We start from the raw sequence: 24,454 nt of genomic DNA, 5'->3' as shown, positions 1-24,454 counted from the left end.
CTTTCAGAAGTTGAGGCTCAGTGATGGAAGAGGAAACTCCTGGCTCCCTGTAACATCATTGTATTCACCAGTTTCTGCATCAAGGATGCAGAAAACAGTGAAAGTGACAAGTTGGGTGGAGGGCGGCCGCCCCAGTCCACACTTTTCCCAGGTCTGGAATAGTATATTATATATATATATATATTACACATACATACACACTAAGTGTGTATATATTGATGTGTGTATATAGCATATATATACTGGTGTGTGTAAATAGTACATAGCATATATACTTCATTTGTGGGCACAGACAGAAGAGGGTCCCTGTGCAAGAACAGAATATGGGCCCTCTACAGTCCAATAATTCATCAGAATGCAAACTTCCATCTTCTTTGGAGCTGGATGTGGGACCCCTTACCTCTTGGGTTCCTGTGCGGCCGCACAGGGTGTACTAATTATATGTCTGCCTCTGATATACTTGTGAGTATATAGAGTGCATGTAGTGTATATATGATATACAGTGTAAAATATAGTGTACCATATTGCTTACATAGTAGGTAATGTGTACAGTAAGTGACTATAAATTCATGGAAGCATTTTTGCATTACAGCAGCCGTCTTACTCATGCTATGTGTCCTCTGAACTCTAGGATGGGTTGTAATTGATGGTGCAGTAGGTAAGTTATATAGTCTTTCGTTATAAATAGTTATTTAGAAATATGTTTAATATTTAAATATGTATAATTTATTTTAGTACATTTCTTGGAGAATCCCTTTACTGTCTAAAATGGACCCACTGCGTAAATCAGAAACAGAAGCATAGGGGCCATATTGATTGCTATGGTGTGTTTCTGAGTTGTGGTTTTAGTCCATATTTAGAGCTTTTTTTTCCCATCCTAAAACTGACAGATAACAGACCCCAGAAGCTTCTATTTGTAGCAGTTATGCAACAGATCTATTTTAAAGTTTAATTCAGTTTGTCCATTTCTCAAAACAGAACAGACAAATGGAATTTCCAAATGAGTTATCTGTGGTGTTGCATAAGGATGGCAAGAAACGTCTACTACAGCAGAAGGAGGTGGCCTGGGCCAGGAATAGAGCTGGAGTGACAGAGGCTTCAGATCTACTGCCTCATTTGCATATCAATTCAAACACTGATTTTTCAGTAATGGAGGAACAGACTGGCCATGTTAAGGTATTGTTGGACTTATCTTTGAAACAGATACAAGAGCATTTCAATAAATTGGAGTGTTAAACCTTGTTGATGAGTTCCCTGTAATATTCAAATCAACTCCGGTCTGACGTATTTCATCTCCACAACTATTATAGATGAGTTTTTAGATAATTATATATAACGCATTACCAATTTAAGTAACTGAAGGGTCTGCTTTTTCTTCATAGCAATCCACACCCCTTGACAAGTGGCTGTGTCTTGTATTGAAGCTCAGTTCCATTCAAGTGACTATACTCTCCGGCATGACACATGGACAAATGTTACAGCATGAGGCAAAAAGGGCACCCTTGTGTTCTAATCTCCACAACATTTATCATTTTTGGATGATATTCACTGGTAAAATTTAATTTTACATTGTAGCCAAAGCAACGCAAACAACACTTTGTGAAAGGTATACAACTACCCCTATGGCATAAACCCTTACTACAATGTATAAATCATAAAAAGTGTCTATCTGCATTCCATGACATTTATTGAAAGTAGTAAAAACATGACAAGTAATAAATTACAGCCTTTTTTTTTTTTTTACACAAGTCAAATGTTTTAGTCACAGTGTTATCGTTTGCTTACCACCTTAAAGTAAAACGTGTCACTGCATAGTCTTAACTAAGATTTTAGGCCACAACATCCTTAGGAAAGACCCTTTAGTGGTAGAAGACAAGTTCATTTGAAGAATAAAGAAATATTAGTGATCTACATATACTGTCTCTAATGGCTCTTTAAGGCTAAGTTCACACTTGAATATGGCTGGTCTGCGTATGGCTGCGTACGTCCTCCCCCTTAGGCTGTGTGCCCACGTTGCGTTTTTTAAGCGTTTCCACCGCGTCTTTGCCGCTGCAGAAACGCTTAAAAAACGCTAACAAAACGCAATCCCATGAGATTCTGCAGCTGCTGTGCCTATGCTGTGGATTTTTCCGCTGTGGAATCGCATAGCGGAAAAATCCGCAGCATGTCCACTAATTTTGCGGAATCGCGGCGATTCTGCCACCTTAGAATTGCATTGAAACGCTCACTTTACGCATGTGGCTATGCACACCATGCGTAAAGTGAGCGCTTCATGTGCGGATGGTAACCAGGGTCTGGAGGAGAGGAGACTCTCTTCCATGCCCTGGGTACCATATTCCTGTAAAAAAATAGAATTAAAATAAAAAATAGGGATATATTTACCCTTTGTCGGCCCCCGGAGTCCTCAGCAGTACTTCAAAGGCGTGCTTTGCAGCAAAATGAACTTTGATGACGTAGCAGGTCGCAAAGCACGCCTGGGAACGGAACTTGCTGGCAGCGCCATTGAGGACCGGGATCACCGCTGAGATCGGAGGCCGCCAGGAGGTATATCCATATTTTTTTTTATTATTATTTTTAACATTCTATCTTTTACTATTGATGCTTCATAGGCAGCATCAATAGTAAAAAGTTGGTCACACTTGTCAAGCACTATGCTTGACAAGTGTGACCAACCTGTCAATCACTTTTCCAAGCGATGCTTCAAAATCGCTTGGAAAAGCGCTAGCATTCTGCAAGCTAAAAACGCTTGCAAAACGCTTGTGTTTTGCGGGAAAATGCATGCGAATTCTGCATGCGTTTTACCGGCAGCGGGAGGTTGCGGAAATGCTGCGGACAATTTTGCAGCATATCTGCAACGTGGGCACATAGCCTTAAGCTCCGCATTTTTCCACATGCATCCTACGTTGTCCTGTGTACCTATCTTTAACACTGGGTACGCAGGGACATGCGTTGTATGCGGATGAGTCCGCATGCGGCGTTTTGACATGCACGCCGACTGCACAGAAATGCAACATGTTGCGCTCCCATGTGGACGGTGAGCACATCAAAATGCCATATGCGGACACATACGCATACAACACATGTCCCTGCGTACCCAACGTTAAAGATGGGTACGCAGGACGCATGCAGAAGTAGGTGGAGTGTAGGAGGAGCTTAAGGGAGGAAGTACGCAGCCATACGCAGACCTGCCATACGTAAGTGTGAACTTAGCCTAACACGACTGATGAGTGCTTTCTAATAATAATACATTTTATTTCTATAGCGCCGACATATTCCACAGCACTTTACATTTCAGAGGGGATTTGTACAGACAATAGACATTACAGCATAACAATAATCACATAGATTATAACAAATACCAAGAGGAATGAGGGCCCTGCTCGCAAGCTTACAGTCTATGAGGAAAGAGGTAGACATGAAAGGTGGGTGGTAACAATTGCCCTGATTGTTTAGACCAGCCATAATGTTAAGTGTGTAACAGAACAGACACAGAGGTCTAATGGATGCATAAAGCATGTGGGAACATGATGCGGGGAACCTGGTTATGGTAAAACAAAATTGTGGGGATTGGGGACTAATCGTATTGACCTGGGAAGTGCATTCCAAAGAATTGGCACAGCACGTGTAAAGTCCTGGAGACGGGAGTGGGAGGTTCTGACTATTGAGGATGCTAACCTCAGGTCATCACTGCAGATCTCCGATTCTTTTCTCATGCTGAATCGGCAAGAGAAAACAATAGTAGGATGCTGAAAATGTATCCAATAATCGGATCATGCATGACCATACAAGTCTATAAGTGCATGTGAAACATAGGACTGTATTTGGATGTCATCCGAGTTCAGTCCGAAATCAGCAGAGACAATGGAAAAGATGGAGAAATTAAGTTCTCGTCTTCTCCGCACCCGTGATACGATTATCTCATGCAAGAGAGTCTGATCACACAAAAGTGACACTTGGCTCAAACTCTAACAGAGTTTAATCTGGATGACATTAGAATAATCAGCCCGATGCTCTCGCATATAAAAATCGCTGGCTGTGTGACCAAAACCATAATGTTACAAATCGGTGTTAAAATACATATTTTCAAAAACATATTTGAAAAATAAAATGTCATGTTACATTAAACTAAAAACTCACATATTATTCAGAACAAGCAGACAAAGACATAGCATTATTATTGATTTTTAAAGCACCATTAATTCCATGATCCTATTCATGTGAGAAGGGTTACATACATGAAATAAATTAAACACACTAAAGTCATGTTCGCACATTCAGTATTTGGTCAGTATTTTACAGCAATATTTATAAGCCAAAACTATGAGTGGAACATTCAGAGGAAAAAAATAACAAGTCACCACTTCTGTATTTATCACCCACTCCTGGTTTTCGCTTATAAATACTGATGTAAAAAAACTCACCAAATACTGAACATGTGAATGTGGCCTAAGGTCTCACTCACAAGAGGGTATTAGTATTGTGAAGAAAAGGAAGACACAAGTGCAAAATAGGGTCTTATCCCACATATACAATAAGCGGTTTAGCCAAAAAAACTGCTCACCAGGTATTAGGTGTTGAAAGCATGTATAGATAAGTGTTGCCGCAGATCCACAAGTCGGTCACCGACTATATAAGAGAGAACTTTGTAGAGGAATAAGTGTATTTTTGTCCGCGCTGCCCAAAAGATGAAGTTCCAGATGGTTATTAAAGTTGACAGTGGTTTATTCTACGCATTTCAAGGTTTTTTGCAACCCCTTCATCAGGAGACCACGAGACATACATAGGTGGTGCATTAAATACATACAGATTTAGAAAAAAAAAAAAAAAAAAAAGTCAGATGCCACACGTCAAAGTTCATAGTTAGATGCCACATTTCAAAGTTCATAGTTTGCCGGCAGATAGTATGTTGTCATTTGAATCATAATAATAATTAGAAACTATCTATAATGACGTGTCTCTTTGAATTCACAGGCTTGTTTGACCAAAAATATTAAATACTGAACCAAGAAAAAGAAGATCTCTGTCTCGAACTCCAAAAGACATGTTTCCTCAAGATCTATTGCCTGACAATTCAACCATTCAGCAATATTACGGTGGCTCAGTGGATAGCACTGCAGCCTTGCAGCGCTGGGTTCCTGGGTTCGAATCCCACCAAGGACAACATCTGCAAGGAGTTTATGTGTTCTCCCCGTGTTTGCGTGGGTTTCCTCCCACATTCCAAAGATAGGGAATTTAGATTGTGAGCCCCATCGAGGATAATGTGTGCAAAACTGTAAAGTGCTGCGGAATATGTTAGCTCTATATAAAAATAAAGATTATTATTATATTGGCAGGTTCCTTCCAGTGCATCCGATGTGGGTGGTTACATGTTGACATGGACCATTAATTGAAAAGAAACTATTAATTAAAATTTGCAGATTTTAAACTTTAATCAATTAAAAATAAGATTTTTATTAAGAAAATATTTTTTTGAAATATTTAGTCTAGCTTATTATTCCTATTTTTTAAAAAATTATATACAAAAGAAAAAGAAGAGAAGATTAATGAACTGCCATGTCTTAGATGGCAGGATGGGACGGGCAATGCGCTCAGCTGATGTAACATCGCATTACCATCGCATCACAGGAGGAGAACTTAGGAATCAAAAACGTTCCACATCTATAGGAATGAACTGTTGGTGCTGTGAGTAGAAAATGGAATGAGCAATCTGAACCTGGTGTTTGCCCCGTTAGGGGTTCTAAATTTCGCTTTACCCCCTTTTGTCCTGCAACGCAGGAAATCTCTCTTCCTCAGTATTGTTTTTTGATTTTACTTTGATGAAATTAATTTCTTTTCCTTTTTTTTTCCCCTCTCTAATTATTAACTCAAGGACGCCTTCACAAAAATATATATTTCAAGTCTGCTAATATTCCTTACAAATTATTTTATTTCTTTATCCCCTGACATGATGTTGTGTACTCCTCAGGCAGTGGAAGTGAATATCGCTGCAGAAGTTGTACTATAGTGAAATTATAAAATTAAGTTTATGGTCTGTGAATGGGTCCTTTATTAAGTATTCCTTTGTTGAATATTTCTTTGTCCTCCGAGTTGGTGTGTGCTTCTCGGGTGGTGGGAATTGGTGGTGCTGCAGAAGGAGTTGCGCTGTAGTGGTTTTGATTGAAGTTGGAGGGTGTCGTCTTTGGTATGGCTTGCACTGGCTGCTGGGCGGTTCGTCTTTATGCCGAAGCTGCTAGGAGCCTTGTGCTTCCTGGGATAGCGCTGTGTGCTTCTCCTGTGATGCGATGGTAATGCGATGTTACATCAGCTGAGTGCATTGCCCGTCCCATTCTGCCATCGAAGACATGGCAGTTCATTAATCTGCTCTTTTTTATATAATTTTTTAAAAAACAGGAATAAGCCGGACTAAAAATATTAAACATTTTTATTTTATTAATAAAAATCTTATTTTTAATTGATTAAAATTTAAAATCTACACATTTTAATTAATGGTTTATTTTCAATTAATGGTCCATTTCAACATGTAACCACCCACATCGGATGCACTGGAAGGAACCTGCTAATAAAGCTGAATGGTCTAATTGATCTTGAGGAAACTGAAGCATGTCTTTTGGAGTTCGAGACAGATCTTTTTCTTGGTTCAGTATTTAATATTTTTTTTTTTTTGTCAAACAAACCTGTAAATTCAAAGAGACATGTCATTATAAATAGTTTCTAATTATTATAAGGATTCAAATGATAACATACTATCTGTCGGCAAACTATGAACTTTGACATGTGTCATCGGACTTGTTTTTTTTCTTTCTAAATCTGTATGTATTTAATGCACCACCTATGTATGTCTCATGTAGTATTTCCTGATGAAGGGGTTGCAAAAAACCTAGAAACGCGTTTTGGGCAGCGTGGACAAAAATCCACTTATTCCTCTACAGAGTTCTGTCACAAGAGGGTATAACACAGCTGAGTGCAACCAAAGTTTTATCGGATAGCCCTAGGCCCAATGTTATACTAAGGGGCAGTGCAGATCTGTGATTTTTTTTCTCATGCTGATTCGGCATGATAAAATAATAGCAGCATGCTGCAAGTGCATCCGATAATCGGATCATGTGCACCCATACATCTGAGTGCCGTCCAATTACTGCAGACACAGAAAAAGGAGAAGGTGGAAAAATTAAGTGCTAATGCAACAGAATCGGATCACAATAAGGTGACAATCAAATTAAACTTAAGAGTATGATCCGGATGACATTAGAATAATCGGCCCAATTCTCTTGCATGAGAGAATCAACAGCCGTGTGACCCCAGCCTTAATAATGCTGCTCTCTTAATAAGTAGTATTTTTTTGTCACCAAATTAAAAATCATAAGATTTAAAAGAAAACAAATACAGTACAAACAGGGTAAATTAACAGATGCCAGCAATTACAATGGACTGTCCGACTGCAGCATTTACATTCTCTATGCTTTGGTTAGGCCTCTTTCACACTTCAGTTTTTTGCATCAGTTATAATCCGCCAAAAAGGCGGACAAGTGGATCCGTTCTAAACTGATGTGAACGGATGTCACAGGATTCGTTTTCAGACGGATCCTGAAAATGAAGAAATCGCGCGAGAGAGAGAGAGAGAGAGAGAGAGAGAGAGAGAGAGAGAGAGAGAGAGAGAGAGAGAGAGAGAGAGAGAGAGAGAGAGAGAGAGAGAGAGAGAGAGAGAGAGAGATTTTTTTTGTCCGGCACCCAGAAAGAAATTCGGGTTAAATCAGTGTTTGCAGGATCCACCAGAGAAAAAAACGTTACAAGCTCCGTTTTGAAATTTTTGAGGATGGTGACGGACAGCAACTTTTGGCGGATCCTCACAAAAAACGGATGCAACGGACAGCAATCCGTCACAATCCGCCATTAATGCAAGTCAATGAGAAAAAAACGGATCCTCAAAAAAAAAATTGAGGATCCGTTTTTTTTCAAAACCTGGCGGATTGTGACTGATTGTAAAAAACGGAAGTGTGAAAGAGGCCTTACCTGTAAGTAAAGGAAGCACAACAAGTGGTAAAATCTGTCTATGCAGCAAGGCTACTACACACTAGAAAAATTACTTGAGAGGCTTCTAGCCATTTTAGTCAACATGCAAGGCCCTTGTGTTCTAAATGAAAAAAAAGACAACTTCTTTTGAAACAGCCTATGAACCCCCAAAGCATGGATTATCTGCACCAAACTGGAAAATCAGTAGGAGTTATTTCTGTCTATGTCACATATTTGCTTTTTCAAACAAAAAACCTTCATTCAACAGGAAGCCCAACATAGTATACAAAGCATATATTACTTGGAAAATACGCAAATTAATTCATGTAGCGCTGGCAATCATGTTCAAACTTTCGGAAATGTGAAAGAGTCAATTGGCAAACTTGTTCAGAAATACTAATTTGAAGCTCTGCGGAAAGATAAAAGATATAGTAGACAACATATTAGGAATAATATATAATGAAATACTTCTGTATGCTCGATAATTCAAGTACATGCTCAAATAAGTGACTACATCAAATTACAGAAAAAGCTTGGTTCCTTCCCCAAGTGAAAAGCATTCCCAAAATTACATCTTCTTATCAGATGTGTCAACATACAACATAAGACCTACGTGAAGTGAGATTCTAAAATGTAAAATTGTTATTGCCAATACACCCTCTAGAGCAGTGGTCCCAAACCTTTCTGACCTTGAAAGCCACATACAGCTTAGAGAGAGGGTCGCGAGCCACATTCAGCACTGAGAGAGGGTTGCGAGCCACATCAAGCTCCCACCCCACTCAGAGTAGTGTCAACCAAAGCCCCCATTACAGGTATAATGATAACCAAAGCTTTGCCACAGAAATCATTCCAAAGAAGTACACCGAGTTCCAGGGGTTCCCACAATACCCCCATTCTCCCAACACACTGTCGCATCCAGCTTCAAGAACCTCCTCTAACAGGTAGTATCATCCTCCAGCGTACCATACCTAAAACATCTCTAAACCCCAAGACAGTACATGTGCATCCAGATCTGCACTTCTGTGCAGGGCTACTTACAAAATTCACCATTTTGAGATGTTCTCTTCATACCTGTTTGCTAGACCTGGAGCTAATTCACCAAGCTGACAGACAGCCACGAGCCACAATTCATGGGACCGCGAGCCACATGTGGCTCTCAGCTACAGGTTGAGGACCCCTGCTCTAGAAAAATGCTTTTCTATTCATGGTCAGGTTGCTGGGAATATCAATTTCCCTGTTAACTTGACAGCTTGTGGCCTGTCCGGTATCTGGAGTACAAGCTTCAATCAAAAGTCCATGTCTAACAATACCCAAACCTAGTCTTTAACCTCTTCATAACCAGATTTTTCCATATTTGTTTTTTGCTCCCCTTCTTTCCAGAGCCATAACTTTTTTATTCTTTGGTCAATATGGTCATGTGAGGGCTTGTTTTTTGTGGGACAAGTTGTACAACAAGTTGTACACCATCATCTTTCCCCCATCTCACTCTTCCACTCCACCAGACCTATCCATCAATGTCAACGGCTGCTCTCTTTCCCCAGTCCCGTACGCTCTGTGCCTTGGGGTGATCCTCGACTCTGCGCTCTCTTTCAAACCACATATCCAAGCCCTTGCCTCCTCCTGCCGCCTCAAACTCAAAAATATTTCCCGGATCCGCTCATTCCTAAACCATGAAACCACAAAAACACTAGTGCATGCTCTTATCTCCCGCCTCGACTACTGCAACCTCCTACTCTCTGGCCTCCCCTCTAGCACTCTGGCTCCGCTCCAGTCCATCCTACACGCTGCTGCCCGACTAATCCACCTGTCTCCCCACTATTCCCCAGCCTCCCCCCTATGCCAGGCCCTTCACTGGCTTCCTATCGCCCAGAGGCTCCAATTCAAAACCCTAACCATTACATACAAAGCCATCCACAACCTGTCTCCTCCATACATCTGTGACATGGTCTCTAGGTACCTACCCGCACGCAACCTTCGATCATCTCAAGATCTCCTTCTCTACTCCCCCCTTATCTCTTCTTCCCACAACCGCATACAAGACTTCTCCCGTGCTTCCCCCATACTCTGGAACTCCCTGCCGCAACACATCAGACTCTCACCATCAACGGAAACCTTCAAGAAGAACCTGAAGACCCACCTGTTCCGACAAGCCTACAGCCTGCAATGATCCTCGGTCTACTAAACCACAACATGACCTGCTCTACCCTCTCCTACTGTATCCTCACCCATCCCTGTAGACTGTGAGCCCTCGCGGGCAGGGTCCCCTCTCCTTATGTACTTGTGTGTCCCTTGTCTTACACATGTTTATTATACTTGTCTATATTTCCCCTTTTCACATGTAAAGCGCCATGGAATAAATGGCGCTATATAAATGCATAATAATAATAATAATAATAATAATAATAATAATAATACTTTTGAATGGCCCCATTGGTTTAACATATCGTGTAATGAAAACAGGAAAGAAATTCCAAGTATGGTGAAACTGCAAAAAAGTGCAATCCCACACTTATTTTTTGTTTGGCTTTTCTGCTAGGTTCACCAAATCCTAAAACTGACTTGTCATTCAGATTCTCCAGGTCATTACGAGTTCATAGACACCAAACATGTCTAGGGTCTTTTTAATTTAAAGTGGTATAAAAAAGATCCAAAGTTTGGTTAAAAAAAAAAAAAAGCGCTATTTTCCGAGACCTATAGCGTCTCCATTTTTCGTGATTTGGGGTTGGGTGAGGGCTTATTTTTTGCGCGTCGAGCTGACGTTTTCATTGATCCCATTTTGGTGTAAATATGATCTTTTGATCGCCTGTTATTGCAATGTAGCCTTACAAACACTGATGTAAAATACTGATGTAAAATACTGACCAAATACTGAACATGTGAACATGACCTTACACCATCTTTTGTCATAAGTGGCAAACAACACTTCCAGATCATGAGACAGGATGACATGTTATGGCATGCGCATACAGAGTCTTTTAGATGCTGGTGTACCTGCTGAGATTTTGAAGACGACGCTTCAGGAAAAGGTCAGCGGTGTTTTCCCTAAAGTATCTTCTTTGGTCGTTTTTGTGGCAATTTCGCCACGGACGTATTTGTTTTTAGAACTGTGTATACCAAATAATGAACTGTTTCCAAAAAACGGTCAGGTGTATTCTTTTAGCGGCTTCAAAACTTTTGAAGTCTAAAAGAAGAAGACAGAACCTTATAAAGACCGAACATAATGTTGTATTTACATTGCTAGGCATATGTTGATTCTTTTTGGCAATTTTTCCTTAGCATCTTTCAGGCCATAGATGTTCATGTGAAATCTGTGCTCCAGTTTATTAAGACATCTAAACCCAACATTCATTTAAGAGATCTTAATTGCTAAATGCCTAACACTTACTTAAACTTCATTTCGGATTCGAGTTGTGTATTTCTCTGGAGTTGCAGCACCCATTACTGTTGTATAGACTGTGTTTCTAAAAATCAACAAAAACACATGAAAAAAACTTGCCAAAATATAGTAATCTTCATTTAGAACAGGCAAATCTTTATAAAACGCTTAGATGTTCTACACACTTTATTGAGGTATTCCAGCCTGAACAAGTTATCTCTTATCCACTATCAAAAAGATGGGGGGGTCTCACAGATGGGATCCACCTTGATTACCAAAACAAGGTACTTGTTTCTCCACCTCCAGCTGCCAGGAGACATTTAATGGTGCAGCAAAGTGCATACGTGATATTTACAGTTCCTTATGTTTTCCCAATAGATTTCAATGGTCAAAGGAGAAGGGGGGAGAGAAAACATTGAATAAAACCTTATGTAACTAGAACTTTGTTCTTATCTTTCTTGTGTGACCAAAGCCTTAGACGTGCTCTCTCACAACAGCAACTCCTTTTTTATGTAATTGGGGACAGCCATTGGCTCCCAAGATATAACAGCTGATAGATGTGGGTAAGAAAAGTCACCCCCAACAAGCTGTTAAATGGGCTGGTTATCTTATTACCATGGAAAGTTATGGTGATATAGTAAACTATACAACCAATTATGGTGATACATATGATGGTAATAATTATTTAAAATAAAAAATACTGTAGTGTTTAAATATTGAAATACATACGAATTAATCACTGGCTTCACAGACAGGACCTGTGTTTGGAAATACAAAGAAATTATTAAAAATCACAGCTTTACTATCTAACGCTACATAAACACTATAAACATTTCAAATCAGGCTGAAGTTAACCCCAATATCCTGCCCCATTAAGGGCTCATTCCCAGTCGTCTATAAAATAGAATTAGACTTACCGGTAATTCCGTTTCTAGAAACCTTCCACGACAGCATAGGAGGTTGTCTCCACTCCCTAATGGGGGACAGGAAGCACGAGAGGTTAAAAGGTCCCTCCCACCTCCCTCTCACCAGTGACATAACTAATCACCATAGCACCGGTTACCTTAAAATTCTCAGAGGTTCGTCCAAGAATACAGGGAGGGAAATAGTGGTGTCGTGGAAGGTTTCTAGAAACTGAATTACCGGTAAGTCTAATTCTATTTTCTCTAGCAACCTTCCACGACAGCATAGGAGGCATAACAACCTATACTGCACTGGGGGGGGGGGGACAACGGCCTGAAGAACTTTTCAGCCAAAGACTAGATCCCTGTTGGACACAAGGTCCAACCTGTAGTGTTTAGTGAAAGTATGTAAGGAGGACCAGGTTGCGGCCTTACAAATCTGCTCTGAAGATGCGCCTGCCCTCTCAGCCCATGAAGTAGAGGTAGATCGTGTTGAGTGCGCTTTGATCCCCGTAGGGGGGAGTGATGTTCTGCGCCAGGTATGCTTCGGAGATTGCCCTCTTAATCCAATTGGCAATAGTGTTCTTTGCTACCTTTTTTCCCTTGTTTGGACCAGAGGTATGGATGAATAGGTTGTGGTCAATTCTATAGGGTTTGGTACACTCTAAGTAGTAGAGAATTATGTGCCTCACGTCCAGCGTATGAAACACCTCTTCCTTAGGGTTTGCTGGGTTTTGACAAAATGAGGGAAGAATTATTTCCTGTGATCTATGGAAGTCAGACACAACCTTTGGTAGGAACGATGGAATCGTCTCTAACTGTTAGGAAGGGTTCCCTGATTGAGGGAGCTTGGAGCTCTCCTATTCGCCTTGCCGAGGTTATTGCTATAAGGAAGGCCACTTTACAGGAGAGGAGCTGAGGAGTACAAGATGGCAGGGGCTCAAAGGGAGATTGAGTGAGTCCCGTAAGTACCACATTCAAGTCCCATGGTGGAATGGCAACTAGCCTTTTTGGATGTAGCCTAGTGGCTGATGTAATGAATCTTTTTATCCACCTGTGGTTGGCTAAGTTACAGTCAAACATGGAGCTTAATGCTGATACCTGGACTTTAAGTGTGCTGGGCTTTAGACCTAGCTCAAGCCCCCTCTGTAAGAAATCCAGAATACAGGAAATGTTAGGGTTTTCTGGGTCAGCCAAATCTGGCAGACACCATGAGGAAAACTTTTTCCATATTTTGTTATAAATAGCAATGGTGACCGGTTTCCGTGATTTCTGGAGGGTTTTTATTACTGCTTCTGATAGCCCCCTGGCCCTCAAGATCTAGGTTTCAGTAACCAGGCCGCTAACTTCATTCCCCGGATGTTTGGGTGATGTAGAGGGCCCTGCAAGAGAAGGTCGTTTTCCAGGGGTAGGTGGAATGGCCCGTCTACCTGTAGCTCTGTAATTAGAGAATACCAGCTCCTCTTTGGCCATAGTGGGGCTACTAGAATGGTTTGGGTCCGATCCTCCCGGATTTTCCTCAGGGTTGCGGCAAGGATTGGAACTGGCGGGAAGGCATACGCCAGACGAAACCTCCACTTGTGGGCGAAGGCATCTACCCTCAGGGATCTGTCCCTGGGGTTCAGGGAGAAGTAGTTTCTCACTCGGGCATTCTCTCTTGAGGCCAGTAGATCCACCTCCGGAAGACCCCACCTGTTGACCAGCCTCTGAAAGATTCTTTCGTTTAGGCTCCACTCGCCAGGCTGGATGCATTTTCTGCTCAAGAAATCTGCTTGAAGATTGGAGGTACCCTTTAGGTGAACTGCTGTTAGAGAACGGAGGTGTCTTTCGGCCCAGCAAAATATTCGGCCTGAAAGGCCCTCTAGGCTGCTGGATCTTGTGCCACCTTGGTGTCTGTAATGGGCCACTGTTGTTATGTTGTCCGAGTAGACTCTGATATGATGGCCCTGGACTAGGTGTCTTGCTGCCAGGAAAGCTTCCTCCACGGCCTTCAGCTCCCTGAAGTTTGAGGATTTTGCACTCACTTTCTGGCTCCACAACCCCTGGAATGGTTGTCGGGACACCACAGCTCCCCAGGCTTTTTTGCTGGTGTCTGACGTTACCGTGACCAGGGGGATCTGGGACCAGTTGATTCCTTTGCACAGATTCTTGTGGTCCATCCACCATACTAGTGAAGCTTTCACCCTTCATGGGGTCTGGACTCTTTTGTTCAGGCAGGTGTGATCTCCGTTCCAGTTTCCTAAGATGTGGGACTGGAGTATTCTGGAGTGGGCCTGCGCCCAAGGCACTGACTGGATGCAGGAGGTCATTGACCCTAGTATGGACATGACTGACCTGAGGGTTGGGGACCTCTGTTCCCTGAAACTCGAGATCCTTGATATTATGGACCTCTGATGTTCCTCTGGGAGGAAGGCAATTTGTTTTCTTGAATCTAGGAGGATTCCTAAGAATTTTATCTCCTGGGAGGGTTGGATCTGCAACTTTTTTGTATTTGGGATCCACTCCAGCGATTGAAGAATACCCAGGGTTTGAGTCACCTGGCTTTCCAGGATCTGGTAAGAGGCTCCTATTATCAGTAGGTCATCCAGGTAGGGTACAATGCATATGCCCTGGCTTCTGATGTGGGACACAGCTTCCGCCATAATCTTGGAAAATACTCGAGGGGCAGAGGATATCCCAAAGGGAAGCACGTTGTACTGATAGTCTCTGACTTCTGTACCCTGACGGATCGCAAACCTCAGATACTTCCTGTGTGAAGGATGTATGGGAATGTGAAAATAGGCATCCTTCAGGTCTATGGTTGCCATGAAGTAAGACGGCCCTATCAGAGGAATGGCGGTCTTTACCGACTCCATCTTGAATCTGCGATATGCGATGTGTCGGTTGAGGCCCTTCAGATTTATTATTATTCTTGCCTCTCCTGTGGGTTTTTTCACTAGGAAGAGTCTGGAATAATGCCCCTTCCCTGTTCCTCCACAGGGACCTGAGAGATGGCGTTTGATTGTAGAAGGAGCTTGATGCCGGATTTCAGTGCTGGAGTCTCCCGAGGTGGTAGGGAGGTAACTCTTAAACCCCGCGGGGGGGGGGAGGATTCGAGCTCTAGCAGGAGGCCCTCTTTGATCACGCTGAGGACCCAGGGGCTGTTGGATATCAACTGCCAAGTGTGAATGAATCTTGAAAGCCATCCCCACCACCGGGGTCGAGTCATTGTTTTTCTTGTGGCTGTTGCTGCTGCTGCTGCTGGGGGACCAGGATATTCCTGCCTCTCCCCTTAGCATAACTCCATCTTCCCGTCTTTCCCTTCCCTCTCGGCTGGGATGGCTGATTCTGGGGGGTTCGAAAAAGCCGCTCTTTTGTGGTACTCTGCTCAGGAAGTACCTTCTTATCTGTGGCCTTTTCAAGAATTTCATCTAAGGCCGGGCCAAAGACATGTTCATCCTTGAAGGGTAATGAGCAGAGTTTAAACTTGGAGGTCACGTCCCCGCTCCACGTTTTAAGCCAAAGTGCCCGCCTTGCAGAATTGGACCCTGGCAGAGGTGCAGATCATCTCCATTGATGCATCCGTCAAGAAGCCTGTAGCTCTCTGTAGTATAGGAAGGGAGTTAAGGAGGTCACCTCTTGAGGTTCCCCGAGAAATATGACTCTCTAGTTCCTCTATCCATTGGAAGAGAGACCTAGAGACACATGTGGACGCAATTCCTGACTTTAGGGAAAAGGCAGAGGTTTCCCAGGCTTTTCTTAGGAGGCTTTCTGCCTTATGGTCCACCGGGTCTCTAAGCTGGGACATATCATCAAATGGAAGCACCGTTTTCTTTACCACCCTTGTCACCTGGACATCAACCTTCGGGATGTCCCATTTAAACTCCTCTCCCTCCAGGGGGAACCTATGCCTGAGTTCCGAAAGGGCTGAGTAGCGCTTCTCTGGGTACTCCCATTCCTGACAGATCATATCCACTATGCTCCCATGTACTGGGAAACCTGTTCATCTGGGTCCCTCAAATCCCCTGAACATGCGGTCCTGTGCTGACTGAGTAACGGGTTCGTCCTCTAGGCCCATGGTGGCCTGTACTGCACTGACCAGCTCCTCCATATATTCCGCGGAAAGGAGGTATTTCCTAGTTTCGGCTGATTTAGAAGTTCCCAGTTGCTCCCAATTCTCGGAGCCCGAATTGTATGACCTTTCTGATTCGGATTCTGAGTCCTCTAATTGTATTTTCCGTTTCTTTGGGGATGGTGAGCCTACAATCGGAGGAGGAGGAGGAGGAGGAGGAGGAGGAGGAGGAGGAGGAGGAGGAGGCGGAGGGGGGGACAGGGCGGCTAAAGAAGTCTGAACCTGATGAGTGACCAGGCTGCGGATCTCTTCAATGATGGGTGCTCAGCCCTGACCACCCTGTCCGTGCAAGCTTGACACAATTTCTTCACCCAATTTGAAGGAAGTTTTGCACTGCTTATGGCACATTTGGCCGACTTGCTGGTGGTATTGGTGCTTTTGTGGGCAGACTTTTCTCCCTATAACAAAAGGGGAGAAGCATTTTGAGGACCTCTATCCCAGGAACGCACCACTAGGACCCACCCCAGGTACACTTACTGTGGCTGGGGCAGCACTGGGCTCTGCAGACGCAGGGCAGGAAGAACCGTCCATGCTGACAGGGGATTTCGCCTTACCTGTCGGCGTCTTCTGGCGGGTTAAAAAGAGGTTAAGCCCACCCTCAGCGCAGTTTTTTCATTTTCCCCCTCCTCCTCCCTGGTTCCCGGAGCAGGCACAGCAGGTGCTGGCGAGCTCCACGCGCCGGCAGCTGAATGGTGGCCGCCATGACAGGAAGTCGTTACACATACCCCGGAAGTGACATCGCTTGATGTCACCTCCAGGTCACCGCACGGCGCGCAGCAGAAGGAGAGACTGGAGAGCTGCGGGAGGGCTTCCGGTCGGGGATCACTGGCCCACTTTACTCACCCTAGGGGAGTGCGGGTGGGCCAGGAAGGTCCCGAGTTCCGAAGAAGACGGGAGCAGTCTGGAGGAGGGGAGGCAGTGCCGCCGACCACCACTGCATGGCTTAAGGATTCCAGGTACGCTGCAGCAGCCGGCCACACAGCATACCGAACCTCTCCATGCCCCATGGGGGACAGGAAAGACACTGGTAAGAGGGAGGTGGGAGGGACCTTTTAACCTCTCGTGCTTCCTGTCTCCCATTAGGGCGTGGAGATAACCTCCTATGCTGTCGTGGAAGGTTGCTAGAGAAAGAGGAGACACAATGAGTTGTGAAGTTGGAACCGTTACACTGTAGAGCTGTTTTACAACTATGAATCCAATGTATGGCATTTTATTTTTCTGCAAAATAACTACTTTTACAATTTGATATAGTATAGGGAAGATAATAAAGTGTCATAATAAATAGATTCCTAAATATCTTTATTAAGAAAGAGGTGGTTGAAGGGGGATTGATGTACCATAATAACTTGCATTGTTTCTATCAGGCTAGCAGCACTCCTGAGCACATGCAGTTTGTTGGACAGCTGGGCAAGATTATAAAGGCATGGACTATGGCTGCAACTTCAGCAACTGATAAGAATCAACGCAAAATCCTTTGTGGTTCCACAATCAGTTGCTTACGATGCAGCCATGGTCCTTGCTGCTAAAATCCTTACAGGCTGACTGACTATGTGCCCACGTTGCAGAAATGTTGCGGAAATATCCACAGCATTTGCGCAACTCCCGCCGCGGGAAAACCGCATGCGAATTTGCATCCGTTTTCCCACGGAAAACAAGCGTTTTTCAAGTGATTTTCGCGTGCGGAATTCAAGTGCATTCCAAGCGATTTGAAGCATCGCTTGGAATGTGATTGACAGGTTGGTCACACTCGTCAAACATAGTGTTTGACAAGCGTGACCAACTTTTTACTTTTGAGGCTGCCTATGCGGTATCAATAGTAAAAGATATTTTTTTACATTCTAATACAAAATTAAAAAAAAAAAAAAAAAAAGGTTATTCTCACCTTCCGACGCCCAATGTCCGCTTTCGGCATTTTCCGGTCCCAGTAATGCTTAGCACGAAGGACCAGAGATGACATCACGCTCACGAGAGCGTGACGTCATCAACGGTATTTTGCGCAAAGCGTTACTGGGACCGGAAAGTGCCGGGCGCGCTGCAGAGGAGATCGGGCCGTTGGAAGGTGAGAATAACCTTTTTCTCCTACTTGGGACAAACTCGGAGTTGTTTTTAAAAAGTGTTTTTAGCATTGCTGTTTTTTTAGGGTGGTTTTAATGCCAAAAAAAAAAAAAACGACACTTCAATTCTGGATGCAGTTTTTTTAAAAATATAAATAAATAATAAATAATCTTTATTTTTATATAGCGCTAACATATTCCACAGCGCTTTACAGTTTGCACACATTATCATCACTGTCCCCGATGAGGCTCACAATCTAAATTCCCTATCAGTATGTCTTTAGAGTGTGGGAGGAAACCGGAGTACCCGGAGGAAACCCACGCAAACACGAGGAGAACATACAAACTCCTTGCAGATGTTGTCCTTGGTGGGATTCGAACCCAGGACCCCAGCGCTGCAAGGCTGCAGCGCTGACCACTGAGCCACCGTGCTGCCCCTAAAAAGAAGTGAACCCATCGAGGAGACGTACGAGTCCTTCCTTCATAATTCTTATTCCTTTTAAATTCACTTCTAGCTTCAGCTAAAAAGACTGCAGGGCGCTTCCCATAAGCAGTGTCCTTGACTCAAAGATATTAAGCCAGAAATAGAAAACTCTTTTTTTTATTACACAACACAGGATTGCGTATAAGAAATTGCTACTTTCAGCATTTCCACGCCACTTTCATCAGCTTTGTCTCACCGCCGGCACCCAAGAATCCTCACAGCATGTGCTGCATGCGATGTGTGGTTTCGGTGACTGCAGATTTTTGTGATTAGCCCAGACAACCACTTTCAGTCTGTTTGAAACAATTAGTTTTGCTCCAAAAATAAAAACACATGAATAATCTCACCTGGTATAAGGAGTTTGTATTGATGTTTGCCTGTCCAGTAGCATTCAAAGCTTCTATAGCTGGAGACCTGCAAAACCCACAAAGAATGGAACGTTAGTTGCTAAAATGGGAGGCAAGATATAAAGTAGATATTGAAAATCTCATACGCTCTTCAGGTATAGGTTTATTTGAGCCTACAGGATTAACATTTTTTTTTTTTTTTATTTGTTATCTTCAGATAAACTTTTTTCATTCAGAATAGGGGAAAGCATACAGAACACTGGGGTCAGACCACATGACACCCAGTGATTCAGAGAACAAGATTCTACAGCGCCCCATTTAAAATGGAACAGAGATTGAGCATTTGAAGCTCCACTCCATTCATTGTCTAGAAAAATGTGTTTTTTTCTGCTGTCTGCAGTGTCCAGCAGGAAAGTGACAAAGTTTATACAGCGCATGCGCCAAACAAGTATGGGCGATGCAAGCAAGACTGGAAACCACGTAGGCAACTAGCAGGAGTTGGAGGAGGTCCAAGATGTGTGTATGTATATAGAGATAACCGGACTACATGGGATTTAGTGATTAGTAATCCCTCCTCCTCATTTGCTATTTAACCCCTTAGTGACCGAGCCAATTTTGACCTTACTGATCAAGCCAAATTTTATAATTCTGACCAATGTTACTATATGTGGTTATAACTCTGGAATGCTTCAACGTATCCCACTAATTCTGAGATTATTATGTCGTGACATATTGCAATTCATGACAGTGGTAAAATTTCTTTGATATGACTTGCATTTATTTATGAGAAAAAATACATTTGGAAAATGTTTTGAAAACTTTGCAATTTTCAAACTTCTAATTTTTCCCACTTGTCTACTTTACATAAATACAATTTTGGAAACATTTTTTTTTAGAAGTTACAAGGTTTAACCACTTAGTGACAGAGCCAAATTTTAAAAATCTGACCAGTGTCACTTTATATGGTAATAACTCTGGAACGCTTCGATGAATTCCAGTGATTTTGAGATTGTTTTTTCAAGACACATTATACTTTATGAGAATGCGAAATTTAGGTTGATAAGCAGGCAGCAATACGGCAGAAAAAGAACACATCCCCAGATTTCTCAGTATGTGAGATGAAATGATACAATTCTGATCGCCTGGTCTAACCTCCTGCATTCTTGGAAAGTGCTGAGAGACCAAAACAAAGAAGATTCACACCTTTCAGATAAGTTCCTCTGTAGGGTGAGGCAGCAGAAGTGCATAGAGATGACAACACAGATGAAAAATCATCCATTCTTAGTGGATGAAGATTGGATGATTTTCTTATATGCTAGTATGAACTTAGCCTTGCTAGATCTTTGAAGATTTCTTAGTAATAGAAGAAAAATTAGTTAACCTTCGGTCATCAAAGGGAGGTGGAGTGGTCCAGTGGTCATAATTTGTCTCTACGCGGAACCATCTGCATAAATAAAAGAGAGATAATGAAGTGACACAATATTTTTTCTCTCATCTCCTCACTGCACTAAAATATGAAAAATCAGAGCCCTTCTAGGCCAGGAGGATAACAAGCCTGGGTAAGGAGATGCTTGAATGTGACAAATATCTTGCATAATGAATCCGCACATTCATGACCACGGGAAAAAACATTATAAATGGGGAAAAAAATTTAATTAAGTTTTCTATTAATGTGAATCTGCTCTTCGATGGAACATGCATCTATGGCATTAAAAAAAAATATATTTTTAGGTAAATATTCAAAGTACATTGAGACATTCACGTTTGACTATATTATTGGCTCATTTATGAATTGCTTGTTTAATTTTCAAGTCTTACTTTCTCTGAAATGTGTAAATGTTATGAAAATTTGACATTTTTGTTTATTAAAAAAAGGAACTTATTTAGGAGACCGTAGTTTCATCCACATACGGTCCTAGTCAGAAAGAACCCACATTAGTCAATAGCATAATCTACATTAACAGTCCAAGTGGAAAAAATAGAATCATAGAATGGTAGAGTTGGAAGGGACCTCCTGGGTCATCTGGTCCAACCCCCTGCTCAAAGCAGGATTCACTAAATCATCCAAGACAGATGTCTGTCCAGCCTCAGTTTGAACACTTCTATTGAAGGAGAACTCACCACCTCTCGTGGCAGCCTGTTCCACTCATTGATCACTCTAAAGCCCCCGTTACACACTGCGATATCGCTAGCAATATCGCTGTAAAGTCACCGTTTTTTGTGACGCTGCAGCGATATTGCTAGCGATATCGCTGCATGTGATACTTACCTCCGACCGGCTCCCCCCGCTGGTTATCGCTGATCGCGCGAGAAGCTCCTGGACCATTCCTCGTCGGCCACTTCCTGCTGCGCTTCCTGTGGCGCAGACGAGCGACGCGTGGAGCCAGGCGAGAGGACGCAGGATCGCCGCGTCTGACAGGTAAGTAGCGATCCCCGTCCCCAGCGATGTCGCTGGTGAGATCTGCCTGTGTGGCAGCTCACTAGCGACCACCTAGCGATGCACCAGCGATCCTGACCGCGTCATATCGCTGGTCGGGATCGCTGGTGCATCGCTAGGTGTAACGGTACCCTAACGGTTAAAACGTTTTTTTCTAATATCTAATCTATGTCTCCTCCCATTCAGTTTCATCCCATTGCTTCTAGTCTTTCCTTGTGCAAATGAGAATAAAGATGATCCTTCTACAATGTGACAGCCCTTGAGATTAGTGTCACTTTATATGGTAATAACTCTGGAACGCTTCGATAAATTCCAGTGATTTTGAGATTGTTTTTTTCCAAGACAAATTATACACATTATACAAATAAATCACAACTCTTCCACGGACAAGAGTTCACAACTATGACATAGTGAAGTCGTAGTCAGGTGCAAAAACCTACACATGGAGTTTAACTGCATGACACAGCTGACTATTTTTAAACGCTCATGAGAATAACGTCAAACTTGAACTGAATGCCAAAGCCAAATGCCAAGTTTATAAATTGGATTAACCAATATTATATTTTGTCATTTTAAACAAGACCATCTGACAAAATGCCAGGGAATAATAGACTTTACTAAAATCACTCACTCTCCATTTAAAGGATCCAAAGGCCAGAGATCAGCAGGCCCATCTCTGTTTCTGGTGATCACCAATCCTTCTTTCGGTTGTGTGCCACCCATGATATAATAGGTCTCAGCAATGATTGGTGTCTTGGAGAGCCGTAGAGCTGCAGCCTCAAAATCATGATCATCATTCAGTGCCTTGCATTAAAATATATGTAAAAAAAAAAAAAAAAAAAACATTTAGAAAGCAGCAACTAATATTCTTTGGTCGTGAAAGTACTACCTCATCTGAACCACCCTTGCTTATAATAATGCTGCAACAGCTGATCGATGCAATATCTGCTTTTTTTTTATTAAATTCTGTGCGGCCATTAATTTCCTCTGAAACAATGGCAGTGGCTGAGCAAATAGTTTTATGTGGTGTATTTGGAAATTAATAAGATACCATGTAATGAGAGATCATGTTGAGTACCCCACAGCAGAAGCTGCTCTTTGCTCTGAGATACAGAGGGGTCCATAGCAGAGTCCACTGCTGTGTGACACTCAAGTCCCAATGTGTGCATTGTTAGGATTGTTCGGATAAGACAAAACCTTTAAAGGGAATCTGTCACCTTGTTTAGCGCTATTAAACTGGCCCCAGTGTGAAGCAATGTGCATCACTAACATGTTTTTGTCAAAGAAAATCTCAAAGTATTAGGTTTAAAAAAAACACTCTATAGTTAGGGGATTCCCACACATACCTTTTCTTTTAGGCATAAGGCTAGCGATTTTATTTTTCCAGTCACAGATCAGTCAGTGTGGTTTTGAAATTATGCATTCCCACAGGATTGCGATTGGTTGCCATGACTGGCCTGACGTCACAGTAACCACATAGTAATGCCCATTTGCTCACCGGGCATGCGCACTGACTCTGGATGTACAGCCCCAGCTTCATGTCAGATGTGAGCATGCGCATATCATGTGCGCCGCTGTGCCCATTCCACTCAGCACTCCTGAGTATGCGTACACCTGAGATGAAGCTGGGGCTGTACACCCAAAGTCAGAGCGAATGTGCGGGACTTACTACGTGGTTGCCGTAAAGTCGCGCCAGTCACAGCAATCAATCGCAATCCTGTGGGCGTGCATAACTTCAAAACCACACTGCCTGATCTGTGACTGAAAAGATAAAATCGCCACCGCTGTGACTGAAAGAAAAGGTATGTGTGGGAATCTCCTAACTATATAAAGTGTTTTTTAAAACTAATACTTGGAGCTTTTTTGGGGAAAAACATGTTAGTGATACACAATGCATCATTAACACCACACTGGGGCCAGTTTAATAGCTAAAACGAGGTGACAGGTTCACTTTAAAATCATATTAATAAATTAGATCATTAGAAGTAAGCAGCAGTTAGAGGTCTCAAAACTTGAACTAAGCCATCCTTACTATAACACTATTAGAGGTAGTCAGTGTAGAAATATTACAGAAAATGTTAGCTTCATTTGTCCTTAATGCCTGGCCTGAAGTTTTAATAATTAAACCATCGACTCTCATTAAATTCTATAAACAAGTACAAAAATTAGTAAGCTATTGTATTTTTGTGGGGTATTTAATTTCCCCAGTAGCGTTAGGTATATTCAAGTCACTATCGGAGCTAAGGTGAAAAGATTCTAAAAGATTAGCAAATTTTACATGGTTGTCCCTTCTGAAAAACATCTCACCAAAAACGATCCACTGCTTCGGAGCTTTATTACCAAAGCAGCGTGCTTCTGAAAGAGAGTGGCTGCTCTGGGAAGCATTATCTTGCCACTGTAAGAGAAATGTACGGTTACCCACAGCTTAACCAGTCGATAACAGTAAAGGCCCTGTCTCACTAAGTGATCTCGGTAGCGAGATCGCTGCTGAGTCACAACTTTTGTGACACAACAGCGATCTCACCAGCGAGATCGCTGTGTGTGACAGCAATCAGCGAGCGGCCCCCCCGCCGGTATCGCTGACCGCTGGAAGAAACCTCTGGACATTTCTTTGGTCGCTGGTCTCCCGCTGGCCAGCACGCATCGCTGTGTGTGACAGGCGGGAGACCAGCGATCAGGTGTAAAAAAATAATAAAAAAAATAAAAAAAACAGGATTTTTGGGTTGCTTACCG

The 24,454-nt window shown here is 42.6% G+C and overlaps 1 protein-coding gene across 4 annotated transcripts in view; it reads right to left on the bottom strand.

The window, feature by feature from the left end:
* Positions 1 to 6,403: 6,403 nt before the first annotated feature.
* The window catches only part of LOC141046628 (N-acylethanolamine-hydrolyzing acid amidase-like), a 53,402-nt gene continuing 35,351 nt past the window's right edge, over positions 6,404 to 24,454 (bottom strand). For 2 of the 4 annotated variants that reach the window (XM_073541160.1, XM_073541177.1), the window contains 6 exons: positions 22,353 to 22,525; positions 20,666 to 20,728; positions 19,285 to 19,351; positions 12,116 to 12,144; positions 11,396 to 11,471; positions 6,759 to 8,419 (listed from right to left, as the gene is read on the bottom strand). In XM_073541160.1, coding sequence (XP_073397261.1) covers positions 11,396 to 11,471; positions 12,116 to 12,144; positions 19,285 to 19,351; positions 20,666 to 20,728; positions 22,353 to 22,525 — 408 coding nt within the window. In that variant the 3' untranslated portion in view covers positions 6,759 to 8,419. Of the gene's footprint in view, positions 6,675 to 6,758; positions 8,420 to 11,001; positions 11,192 to 11,395; positions 11,472 to 12,115; positions 12,145 to 19,284; positions 19,352 to 20,665; positions 20,729 to 22,352; positions 22,526 to 24,454 lie in introns of those variants that run through there. The other 2 variants (XR_012219627.1, XR_012219625.1) reach the window with 2 other exon arrangements.

The sequence above is a fragment of the Dendrobates tinctorius genome, unplaced genomic scaffold (assembly GCF_039654945.1).
Source record: "Dendrobates tinctorius isolate UK_male_01 unplaced genomic scaffold, ASM3965494v1 ptg000011l, whole genome shotgun sequence".
Classification (NCBI taxonomy): Eukaryota; Metazoa; Chordata; class Amphibia; order Anura; family Dendrobatidae; genus Dendrobates; species Dendrobates tinctorius.
Note: the sequence above shows the minus strand (reverse complement) of the source record. Positions and strands in the feature narration are given on the sequence as shown.